General features: G+C 51.3%; 1 protein-coding gene across 2 annotated transcripts in view; it reads right to left on the reverse strand.

The window, feature by feature from the left end:
- LLGL1 (LLGL scribble cell polarity complex component 1) overlaps positions 1-12,864 on the reverse strand; it is a 42,912-nt gene that overhangs the window by 21,116 nt on the left and 8,932 nt on the right. For both annotated transcript variants that reach the window (XM_032230850.1, XM_032230849.1), the window contains exon 2: positions 10,446-10,543. In XM_032230850.1, the coding sequence (XP_032086741.1) occupies positions 10,446-10,543 (98 nt within the window). The remainder of the gene's footprint in view (positions 1-10,445; positions 10,544-12,864) is intronic.

Consider the following 12,864-nt stretch of genomic DNA (forward strand, 5'->3'; position numbering starts at 1 on the left):
GACAAGCAAACCCCTGCAGGGTGCTGCCCGCATTTGTTTCTTTCTGCCATCCCCTTACCCACCTCTTGACCAATACTACATGCCCTGCAACTCCACCTAACCGTCCCTGAAAGCTTCCTGGCTGACCCTTCAGCTGTGGTCGGGACATTCCCCCAGGAAGGGTCTTTCGCCGACTCGGTTTCTCCAAACACTTCCCAGAAAAGATCACCGACAATGGACACCTGGCAACCCACTGCCAAAGGACCCCCAACTCCTATCTTGCCCACCCCCTTAAGATCCTACTTTCTTCCAAAAAGTTTGCCCGGGTCAGCAAAAAGACCCAGAGGCTGCATTCACACAATAGGGATCTCCTGCAAGGGGCTAGTTGCGGCCTTGTTCTAGTGTAATATAGCTGATATGTTAACAGAACCCGTATCTGTGGGAAAGGATAAAGACTGTGTCAAACCGTTTGGATTATCAGCTGTTCAGCTTTGAATGGGAGGAGTGTCAGGAACTGAGGATTTAATAGCTGCCAGCTGACGTAAGGTTGTAAGCTGTAAACTGTAAGCTGATGCAATGAGGATGATTCAGCAATACATGTAGAGCCAGTTTAAGACTCTGGTGGGGGGTCCGCACAGGTCTTTTACCATCTTAAGAGGTGTATCCCTTCCGTAAAGCTGGCTGTTCCGGCAGGCATGGGGCTGTTGATTGGTATCCAGCCCCACGCTAACTGTATGCATGGTGTGAAATTTTAATAATTGTATTCTTATTTTAATTTTTATATATGTTTTTTGTCTTGTCTGTGAGCTGCCCAGAGTCCCAAGGGAGTGGGCGGCATACAAATGTCAATAAATTCAAAATTCAGTTCAAATATATATATATATGTGGCCATTAGAGGCCGTTTTCTCTCTCTCTCTCTTAGTGTATCTCATTTCTCTCCTTGTGAATGTTGGCTTGTTTTTAATATGTTGTCTTTGTCTTGTTTTCCCCTTTCCCTTGTCTTTTGTGAGCCGCCCGGAGTCCTCCGGGAGTGGGCGGCATACAAGACAAATAAAATCAAAAATCAAAATCAATCAAATCCTTGTGTCCCTAGCTGAATGATAAGGGATTCATCTACCATGTGTATAGGTGGTATATATGTATATATAAACCACTATTAATTGTCTAAAGGTGTGTGCTACGTGCTCTGTTTTGCTCCTGAGTCTATCTCATAATACTAGTCACCAAAATACCTAATCCTTTCCATTTGTGCTCAGCTCATATAGTCCACGGCTTATAGCCCAGGGCTCTCCCACCTTGGTAACTTTTAAGACTTGAGGACTTCAACTCCCAGAATTCCCCAGCCAGCACGGAGAATTCTGGGAGCTGAAGTCCTCAAGTCTTAAAAGTTCTAAGGCTGGACAGCCCCACCTGGCTTTGCACAAGGAGGTTCAAACGGGGACGTGGTGTGCACACCCACAAGGCGCTTGTGCTTCGACTGCAATTCTACAGGTTGGGAAGCCTTTTCCAAGCACTTTTTTTAAAAATAAAAAATAAAAAGAGAGAGAGACTCAGCAACTTTTCTGGTCTGGCTGGGGATTCTCCAAAGCGTGCCTGTTTACACGAAGGGAGGAAATGACACCATCGCTTCATCTTTGAACGAAGCTGCCAGGAGGAGGAGGAGGAAGAGGAGGAGGAGGAGGAAGAGGAGGAGGAGAAAAATTAAAAAAGAGCTCATTTGATTTTCGCCCAGTGCTTTCTCTGCCTTGCAAAACCAAAATCATTTCTTGCTTAAAACAAAAAAACCAGCAAAAACTATCCGAAGGGGACGGGCGCAAACAGAACCAGCTGGCTTTATTTATCTAAGAACTGGAGCCAATCGCCGAAGGAGGGAGATTTCTCTTAAGGTCGACTCCTCGGCTTAACTGCTGGCTTAGAAGGAATCCGATTTCGGCACACATCACACACCCCCTCCCACCTCGCTCCCCTCTGCAGCCTCCTTTTCCCACCCACCCCAGGCATAAATTACCACGCTGCGCTTTTGTTCCCCACCACGCTTGATGTGTGACCTACTTTTCAAAGAATGGGGGGGGGTGAGGGGGGTCTCTGGCGGTGCACACAGTCCAAGCCACAATCCAGCTATAGGGAAAATCCCCCCCCTGGGGGGGGGGGAGGAGAGTTCAACTGCATCTTGGACCACTCATATTCTCAATATTATTGAAACAAGAATGTTGACTGGATCTTTCCTTTTACATCCTCTCCTTGACCTAATCCATTTTACATCAGAGCTTAGTTGTCACTTTCATTATTTCATTATTTCATTAGTTTCTCCCATTGTTATACTTATTTTTTCTTAATACATCGACAGGGTCTCCCATTGCCCCTTCCAAAATTACACCAAATGATCCCTTCATGTTTCTCTATTGGTCTATTTTACTATAAGCAATATATATATATATATATATATATATATATATATATATATATATATATATCCTCTACTTAAGTTTTAACACAAAGAGCATTTCTTTCAGTTGTTTTCTACAATTAACAATATACTATAATTCCTTGATTAGTTATATAACATAGCAATAGCAATAGCAGTTAGACTTATATACCGCTTCATAGAGCTTTCAGCCCTCTCTAAGCGGTTTACAGAGTCAGCATATGGCCCCCAACAACAATCCGGGTCCTCATTTTACCCACCTCGGAAGGATGGAAGGTTGAGTCAACCTTGAGCCGGTGAGGTTAGAACCGCCGAACTGCAGAACTGCAGTCAGCTGAAGTGGCCTGCAGTGCTGCACTCTACCCACTGCGCCACCTCGGCTCATTAGTATTGGTAGATTGAAGGGAATAGAAGCAGGATTGGTTATGGGACCAATCCTATTCTCCAAGGGGAAGGTCCACGGGTGACTCAAGTCCCCCTGGGAACCAGAGCTCTGCGCTGGATCGCAAAGGTTGGATCAACAGTTCTCTCTGCAGGTGGATTTGGGGATGGGGGACGTCAGAAGTGTGTCTTCCACAGAGGCAGCAGAGCAGACCCTTCCTCTCAAAAAGGGGCAAGCCCGACATCTCCGTGAGACACTTGCAGTGAAATCGCAGCTGTGGCCCAGGCTGAGAAGGCAGAGGTGAACCTCGGAGCAGGAGATCACGCAGAGAGGGGCAGCAGCATCCCTCTTGAGTTGGGTGGCCGAGGAGGAGTTCAGAAATGAGGTGTCGGAGGGGGGCACCTGCACCCTCAAACACACAGCCCTGGGAAAACGGGAAGGGGACTCCTTATGCACTTCGCCTGGGTTGGTCTGCTTCAGTGGTGGGATTCAGCCAGTTCGCACCACTTTGGGAGAACTGGTTGTTAACCTTCTGGGCCGTTTGGTGAACCGGTGGTTGGAAGAAATCATTAGGGCAGAGAACCGGTTGTTAAATTACTTGAATCCCACCACTGCTCTGCTTCCAAGATCCTGGATATTGCCCCCTTTCAACCATGCAGATCCCCAAACTTTCCGGGGACTTGTGGCAAGGGGGGGGCAGGGGCAGAGGGAGAGGGCAGGGTTATGCACGAGTGGTGGGTGAGCATGCATGCACAGCCCCATTTGCACAAAAGGTGGGCACGCATGCCCACTGCTCGGGCAACTGGAGCTGCAGGAACATGCTCACCTGCCCCTCTTCTAAAGGCTGACCGACACATTTCAACTTCCTCAGGCAGGAGCTGCTGGGGAAGAAGACCTGGGGGGGGGGGGAAGGCCCTCCTCCCCTTGTCCGTCTTCTGCTCAAGATCTCCTCCCAGGCCCTCCTTGCACCACCAGCCCTTCGTGGTGGGGCGACTCGTAGGAAGCACAAAAGGGCAGCCTCTCACAGACACACAGACACACACACACACCCTTTGTGCTCGCCAGACAGAGAGGCCGGAGCAGAAGATTTTTTTGCTTCCCTCAACAGTCAAAGGAGGTTTGAATTCTTTCCCCTTTTTCTCTCCACTGCTGGGAAGATGATTCATCGCCTCCCACAAGAGTTCATCTACAAATGACACGTCATTTCAATCAATCAAACCCACCACACAGCTTTGCAAGGGGCCCTGGAGGTCTTCTAGCCCAACCCTTTCTTCAAGCAGGAAACCCTGTACCGTTTCAGACAAATGCTGCTCTTCTTAAACACCTCCAGGAGCACCCACAACCTCTGGTGGCAAGCTGTTCCCCTGGTTAATTGTCCCCACCTTTAGGACGTTTCCCCTTCATTCCAGGTTTCTTCCCTCTTTGATGAGTTTCCACCCATGGTTCCCTGCCTTGCCTTCTGGGGCTTTGGAAAGCAAGTTGACCCCACAAGGCAAAATCTTTGGGGACCACCAGGAAGCCCCCGAGGCCCTGCCCTGGCCAGGTAGGGCCCCAGCATGGTTGCCAAGGCAGGGGCACAAGCAGCCCTGGCTCGAAAGCAAACCAGCTCAGCCCCTTCCCTCCTTCCCCAAGCGGAGCTGCTCTCAGACGAGCAGAAAAAGCTCCAGACGGGTTCTAAGAATAAACACCATCTGGCCAAGCCGCGGAGGGGGAAAAAACGGGCACAGGGGCTGTTGGGGGGCTGCTGGAAGCCCAGCTGGCTGCAAAGGAGATCCGGGAGACTGGCTGGCGTTGTGAGGGCACCTGGGCTGGCAAAACTGGCCTACAGAGCTTCCAAGACCAGCCTCGCCCGCACCGACACGACAAGCCACTGCAACAGTGGTGGAGAACCCATGGCACGTCTGCCACAGGTGCCACGGGGAGCCGTATTTGCTGTCACGCCAGTCGGGCACCGGCCATCTGATTTTAGGCTGTTTAGGCTCTCCCCAGGCTTCAGGAAAGGCTCCAGAGCCTGGGAGGGCGGAAAACGGCTCTCCTGGGCCAACCGGAGGTTCCGTTTCCAGCTTCCGGAGGGCCTCTAGGGAGGGGGAGGCTGGGGAGGCCATTTCCCCCCCCTCGGCTTAAAAAAAACCTGGGGGGGGGGTAGTTGTGGGTGCATGCGCAGTGTGGGCAGGGATGATTTAATTGGTGTGTCTGTGATAGCACGCAGCCGCACAATTTTGGCACGCCATAAGAGAAAGATTCTCCATCACTGCACTATGATATAAACCGAGAGCAAACGCTACTCCTTATACCAGCACTGATGAAGTTACCTAGTTCGGCAATGAAACGTCTGCAGGAAGACCAGCAAGCTCAGAGGGCACCCCAGGACCCCTTCATTCCAAGCTGCAAATATTCTCCCCCAAAGAACCTCCTGCCAATGAAGGGCTGGCACATTGGGGGTGGGGAGGGGGAGGGGGGAGGGGGGAGAAAAGAGGGCTGGAGGGGAGATCCCTGACCCAAACACAGTCGCATCCCATAATAATAAGCCCACTTGGCTCACGGAGAGCCACACAGCTGTCCTTTTGGGGATGATCCATAGGGTCATTACATGGAGGACCACAGCAGGGGACGGGGGGACGGGGGGCTGGGGCTTAGCAGCCCCCTTAAACCATCACAAGACTGCAGAGAAGAGCAACAAAGAGGATTAGGGGATTGGAGGCTAAAACATATGAAGAACGGATGCAGGAACTGGGGATGTCTCGTTTAATAGAAAGAAGGACCAGGGGAAATATGATGGAAGTCTTCCAATCTCTCAGGGGCTGCCCCAAAGAAGAGGGCGTCAAACTATTCTCCAAAGCACCCGAGGGCAGGACAAGAAGCAATGGGTGGAAACTAATCAAGGAGAGAAGCAACTTAGAACTAAGGAGAAACTTCCTAGCAGTCAAAACAATTAAATCAGTGGAACAGAAATTGCCTCCAGAAGTTGTGAATGCCCCAACACTGGACGTCTTTAAGAAGATGTTGGAGAGCCATTTGTCTGAAGTGGTGTAGGGTTCCCTGCCTAGGCAGGGGGTTGGACTAGAAGACCTCCGAGGTCCCTTTCCAACTCTGTTATCCTATTCTATTCTACCAGGGGAGAGGTGAGGTCCGCCAGAGGTCGGATGCTCCAAGCCATCTTCACAGCTTCCTCTGGGAGAGAAAAATCTTTGCATCAACGGAGAAAACAGTCCACACCCCAGTTCGGCAGCCAAGCCAGGAAGGAGAACCGCACCCCTGGCTGACCCCGAGAAGCAGGAGAAGGCAATGGCACCCCTCCCACAACTTTTAAGGAACGCCCCCTCCCCCCCCCAGAACTGCCTGGGGTGTCCTGGTGGGCGAAGAGAGAGCATTGCAAAAAGGGACACCCTTTTTTCCCCCCAGCCCCATATTGACTGGGAGGGAATCAGGTCTTCCCACTTGGGGAGAAGTAGAGGAGGAAAGAAGAAAGGAGAGAAGGAGAGAAGAAGGGAGGGAGGGAGGGAGGGAAGGAAGGAAGGAAGGAAGAAGCAGGGATGTTGTAAAATAAGATGGGTGTAACGGATGGTAGAAACGCAATCTCCATCATATTGTTAATTGTAGAGGGAGACAAATTGTTATAAATGTTAAAAAGGAACACACATTATTAATAATAGCTATGAGAGCGTATATTTGTGAATGTATGTATGAGAAATTAAAAAAAACTTTAAAGAAAGAAGAAATGATCAGTTTGAGAAACTTCCGAAGCCTTCTAGAATTGCTCCATTAGCCTTTCAGGGCAGCTGTTGCAAGACCTCAATGCAAACTCTGCCTGTTCCCATAATGGGGTACGTCTGTCCCACCCCCAGAAAAATGATGAAGGGACCCTTCAGAGGAGACTAAAGCAGAACCAAGCCATCCGCCTTCCCCCTCCTGCACCCGGAGGCCAGACAAACGGAGCAATGCCAAGGCCGCCATTTGAAGGGGAAGCAAAAGAACCCCGTGATTTTCTGCCCCGGTTCCTGGGGAAGTAACCCCAAAATTCATTCAGCCATTCAAATGTGGAGAATCAGCTCCGTCCCCTGCGGATCCAGCCTCCTCTGCTCCAACCGCCCAGAGGAGGAGGAGGAAGAGAGGAGAGGCCTGCCTTAGGAGAACTGGCATCAGCCCTGCCCGTTGCAGGAGGAGGAGAGGTGGGGGCTGGACGCTGGACTGGTCAGTGCAGAAAGCACATTGCCTCTTGCCCCTCGGGAAGTCCCAGAGGGCGCAGAACCCAAGGGAGGATTTTCATGTACTCCGATTCTTTCTGCCGTCCCCAGTCCCCAAAAACCCACGAATGCCCTTGCAAGAGATCTCACTGGCAATTATGTTTAGTGCTCTACCACCGGACCAGGGGCATTTCCCTTTGCCAAGGGTGCCAGGAGCCAATATTGGCACGGTTTGGCACTTCAGTTTCCGGAGGGGTGAATGTGACACCAGTATTCACACACACACACACGCACACACACACACACACACAGAGGTTTCCTTTGCCAAAGGGCCACAGGGGGGGGGAAAGATGCCAAGCAGAGAAACTGCTGGACCAAAAGTTTGTTTTAAAGCTGCCTCAGCTGTTTCCAACCAGCCCTGCTGAGACCGCCCCCCTAAAAGGACTGGATCTTCAGCCACTTCCCCCATTGTTTGCAAGTTTAATAACATTTATATGTCGCCGAATCCCGTAGGACTCCGGGCGGCTTACAATACAGAAATAAATCAAAAAAATAAAATACAAGGAAAGAAAAGATAGATTTAAAAAACAGCAAACCATGCACTCCCTTCTAAATGGGGCTGGACGGTATTTAGGGGTCGGCAGCCCCAGGCCTGCTGGAACAGCCAGGTTTTAATGGCTTTCCAGAAGGCCAGGAGAGTGGGAAGGGTCCGGATCTCTGCAGGGAGATCGTTCCACAGGGCCGGAGCAGCTACAGAGAAAGACCTTGTCATGCCAAGCTGCACCCATCCTGTCCGGCCACCAAGCCAGGCTTCCAATGCACTACAGAAGCTGTAAGGAAAGGCTGGGGCAGTGAGGAAGGGGTTGATGGCAGAAGGACTGGGGGAAAACTCCCCCAACTTAAGATGCCCCAAACGCCAACTTTATTCTCCAAACACAACCGGGGTGGCGGGGAGTGGGGTGGGGGACCCTCAGCTGCTCTGCAAACACACCAGCTGCTTTTACATGCAAACACCAACTACAGCATTCCTGGGACTTTTGAAAACCCTACCGGACAAATGGCCAACTCTCCTTGCAAGCCCCTTTCCCAGATCAAAGAGGCATCCACGCCTCCAAGACATCGGCTGCACCCTCCGAGCCTCCTTTGCTTCAAAAATTGCCTTTAAAAATTTAAACTATTGAAAAATTGCTAAGGCTAAGAAGGGGCTTGAGGGTGCACGACAAACACGAAACAGCAACTGGTGTGGAAGTGGGGACTCTAACCCTTGGGGAGGCAGAAGAGATGCGATCCTAAAATATATGCGTACAATGGCATTGGGTTTTTAAATTCCCCTGGCCACCATCAAATTCCAGTTGTTGATGTGATTCTACTGCCCCAGCTTTCAACATTTCTGTCCGTTCTCCTGTGCGGAAGAAGACCCAGCCGATCAGCTGGGACTCTGATCAGCTGGGGACTGGAGGCAGCGAATAGACAGGGGCAGGGCCAGCCAGTGTGGGGTGTTTGCTGGTTCTCCAAACTACTCAAAATTTCTACTACTGGTCCTCTAGAACCAGTCAGAAACGGCTGAATACCACCTCTGGTTTAAATCAATAGTAGCTACTTTAAGGTATATGGACTTCAATTCCCAGAATTGGCTGGCTGGGGAATTCTGGGAGTTGAAGTCCACAAATCTCAATAAACAAATAAATTGACTCAATGAAACTCCAAAGTTGTTCGGCCTCGGAAGCCTACAACTAATTTTGTACACATTATGCTCGTCTGTAACCATAATAAAAGACTGAATTTTGAAAAAACAACAACAAAACATTTCTGTCCCTGTCTTATCTTAGTCCAGACTGAAGAGTCCCTGTAAGCAGAGATCTGTGGAGCCAGCCCGTGCTGGCTTATTCAAGAAACAGGGGGTTAGCCAAGCATGACTCCAGAGAAATCCCAAGCGGCCTCTTTACACCATTTCTCTAAAACTCGACCCAGTGGGAAGGAAGGCCATCCAGTTCTCCGTCTCCAGCTCCTCTCTTGGAGGTTCTTTCCTAACACTGAATCGAAGACTTCCCTATTTCAGCCAGAGGGAGAAAGGACTTTTATAACGGATAAAAATTTGAGAGTGGGCAGCGCTCCCACAGGCTGGACACTGCTCTGAGCCCGCAGGCGCCCCCCCTCCCCAGGAAAGGGGAGGGGAGGCAGGAAAGATCAAACAGGAGCAACCTGGACGGGGAGAACGGCGGCGTATTGTACTCAGAAGCTGCCAACTCCATGGAGACGCGGCATCGACGGGCAAGCATGCCAAGGCTGCAGCTTGAAAAGAGGCTGCTGAAGCCGTGGAGATTTGGAGTGGTTTTCCAAATGCCCCTTCCACAACACACACACACACACAGACCGCCAGCCTCAACGCAACAACAACGGTGGATTGTGGGTTCAGGCAAGAACCCGGGGGAAAAACCTCTCCACCTCCAGGAGCCCACAGAAAGGGAAGCCCACGGTCTCCTTCGCTATTTAAATCTCTGCAATCTGGAATATCAGCACGAGAAAATCCTGCAATCGTGGCGAAATTCTGCTCTCCTTGCTCACAAAAAGGACCCAGTGCAGGGAAGTCCTTGACTTACAAACGGTTCGAAAGTTTGTGACTGTTCAAAATTAACTCGCCACTGAAAAAGCGACAAGACCGTTTTTCACACCGCAGCATCCATTCATGGCCACGTGATCCAAATCTGGATGCTTGGCAACCGATTCATATTTGTGACGGTTTGCAGCGTTTCGGGGGGGTCATGCGATCCTGACAAGCAAAGTCGACAGGGAAGCCGGACTCGCTTAACAACCGGGTGACTAGTTTAACAACTGCAGCGATTCACTTAATGTGGCAAGGAAGGTTGTAAAGCGGGGCAAAATTCACAAATGTCTCGCTTAGCGGCAAGAATTTTGGGCTCCGTTGTGACTGTAAGTCAAGGACAACCTGTATTTTTGTTGGGACCATTATCACCAGACTGCCAAACTGGGAGCGCCTGTTTTTCCAATCAATCAAGCTGTCCTTAAGTTGGCACCTTAATTCCCCATCAGGTTAGAACAGTGTTTCTCAACCTTGGCAACTTAAAGATGTCTGGACTTCAACTCCCAGAATTCCCCAGCTGGCTGGGGAATTCTGGGAGTTGAAGTCCGGACATCTTCAAGTTGCCAAGGTTGAGAAACACTGAGTTAGAAGCTGCAATGCCAACCTCTTTGGAGACACTCAAATTGGGGAACTCCACCTTGGAAAACGTCGCACTCGTCATTCCCAGGAGACAAACACCGTGGACACCAACGCACAGGTCCTCCCACAGGACGAACCAACCCACATCCCCGTCTCCCCCCCGAGAACTGGGGGTCCTTTCCCAACCCCCAGGGGTTCTCCAAACCCTTCTGCAGGCTTCACAAGGACCTTCTTCGCCTTCGGAAGGGGACTCCATGTCCAGAAAGGCCGCAGTTGCCATGCCAAGAAGGATACATTTTGACTGCTCCCGATTTGGTTCCGATGGCCATAATGCGCAGCTTGGGGTCGAAGGCCAAGGAACTGGGCTGGTTGGGGAAGCCATGCTCCACCATCTGGAAGACAAAGGAGAAAGAGAATCCTGTTGGAGGCTCATCAAAGCAGGAGGTGGTGGTGGATGGGCCTCCTTTCCAAGACTGGCTGGCCCAAGAAACACAGAAGCTTCTCAAACAGTGGATTCCAGCTAGATCCTTCTCAGATCCCTCACCCCCAAACTTCATTCCCGGTCAGAGATCGCTCAGCACAAGACAGGAAGCCCTGTTGCTTTGCACCAAGCCGGCCTCCAATTGTTGAGTCTCAATAACGTATCATCAAGTGTTATCAAGGGCATGCCAGTTGAGCCACAGAGAGGAAGGAGAGACTCTTATGAAGCCCCCCAATCTGTCCCCTCCTCTTCCTTTCCTCTTCCTGCTGCTGTTCCTTCCCCATCTTAGCCAAACCCTACCCTTGGTCCCCCAACCCTTTGGTCCCCCAACCCTTGGTCCCCCAACCCTTGGTCTCCCAACCCTTGGTCCCCCAACCCTTTGGTCCCCCAACCCTTTGGTCTCCCAACCCTTTGGTCCTCCAACCCTTGGTCCCCCAACCCTTTGATCCCCCAACCCTTGGTCCCCCAACCCTTGTCCCCCAACCCTTTGGTCCCTCAACCCTTGGTCCCCCAACCCTTTGGTCCCCCAACCCTTTGGTCCCTCAACCCTTTGGTCCCTCAACCCTTGGTCCCCCAACCCTTGGCCCTTCAATTCTTGGTCCTCCAACCATCCAATCCAGCTGCCATCCACCCTAACAGAGAAGTGCTGTGATTGACTTGAAGACCCTGAAAAAGGGCCATGATCTGCAGAGTGCTGTCTCCTCCATGGAGGAGGACTATCTCACCAGCTTTCAGCCCTAGATTCCAGGGAGGCTGCCAGAGCCCCGCTGAAGCTTCGGCTGGTTAATTCTCCGTCATCTCAACTTGCAGCTGTGATTTAATAACACCAGAGAGTTGCTATTCCCAACTTGGGTTGGAGAATCCTTTGGTTCTCTTTGTCCTTTCCATCTCTTCCCTTCCAGAAAACAAGCCTCGGGCCAGAGCCATTTTTAGACCCTACCAGTTTTAGAGAGAGAGGAAGAACCCTGGAAGGAAGATTCCTCCTCTTCCAAGTTGCCAAGGCTTTTTGATTTTCCTGACCCAAAGGCGTTCAGAAGGCCAAGCTATGTTTTCCTTCTTCCCACCCTCTCTACTTCTATCGAGCCACAGAGACAGAAATGCAACGGCTGAAGATTTTCCAGGCTTGGAAATAAAGTGATGGAGAGGAAAAAAGAAAAACTCTGCATCTTTTTTTTATTCCTGCACAGCTGGCTCAAAAGTCAGGGAGGCTGAGCTGGAATGGGTTGCTGCCTCCTGTAAGGGGGGGGGCAGGCTCGGTCCGATGTTCTCAGAACCGGTCCAGAGACGCCGGTGGTCTCCCAGCCTGAGCGACCCCTCGGCTAATGAGTGGAGGAAGCCAAGGCGGCCCACGCACGGAGGTGGAGCCGAGCCCACTCCGAAAGAAAGGGCTGATTAATGAAGAGCTGGCCCAGAGCAACGTCCAAGATCCCCCCCCCCATTCAGCCCAGCCCGGCAGGAGTGGACGGACAAACGAATCTTTTCAGCCAATTCCAACTTCCCTTCTCCCAGGCGCAGCGGGGTCACGGCGAGTGAATGGTTGGCAGGGAGGAAGGGAGGCAGCCCTTAAAGGGCTTTCCGGCAAAACGCTCCCCGCTTCCTCTCCCTGGTCAGCCCCGGAGGACCCCTTCCCCCCCCCACCCCAGGAGACCACACAGGAGACGTAGTGGGGGAGGGGACCCTACGAGGAATGTCCTGGCCGGAGGGGGGGGGAAGGTCTCTAGCCCCCCTGGAGGAGCAGCAGAACTGGGAACCTTCCCCCTCCCCATCACTGGCAGGTTTGAAGTAAAAGGCCCCCAACCTCCCCAGATTATAGGAGTGGGGGGGGAGGAGGAGGAGGAGATCTGGAAGCAGGAGAGTTTTGATCCTCCCCTTAGTTTAAAAGAATAGGAACGTCTAAGGATTCAAGCTGGGTGAGGCGAGATTATCTTCATGGGTGGAATTTATTTATGAAAAATGCAAGTTCACTGGAGACCAGTTGAAGAAGTCAGCCCTAAAGTCTCAAGGGTTTTTGTACACGCCTTTTAAAGGCATTCCCTCCCTCTTCTTCCTCCCTTTCATCCACCCCCTATTCCTTTTTTCTTCCATCCATCCATCCATCCATCTGCTTTCCTGCCCTTCCTCCCATCTCCTTTCTTTCCTTCCTTTTCCTTCCTTTCTCCCTCCCTTCTTCCTTCCTTTCACCCATCCACTTTTTTTCTATCCATCCATCCACTCCCCTTCCTCCCATCTCCT

The sequence above is a fragment of the Thamnophis elegans genome, chromosome 14, assembly GCF_009769535.1.
Source record: "Thamnophis elegans isolate rThaEle1 chromosome 14, rThaEle1.pri, whole genome shotgun sequence".
NCBI lineage: Eukaryota > Metazoa > Chordata > Lepidosauria > Squamata > Colubridae > Thamnophis > Thamnophis elegans.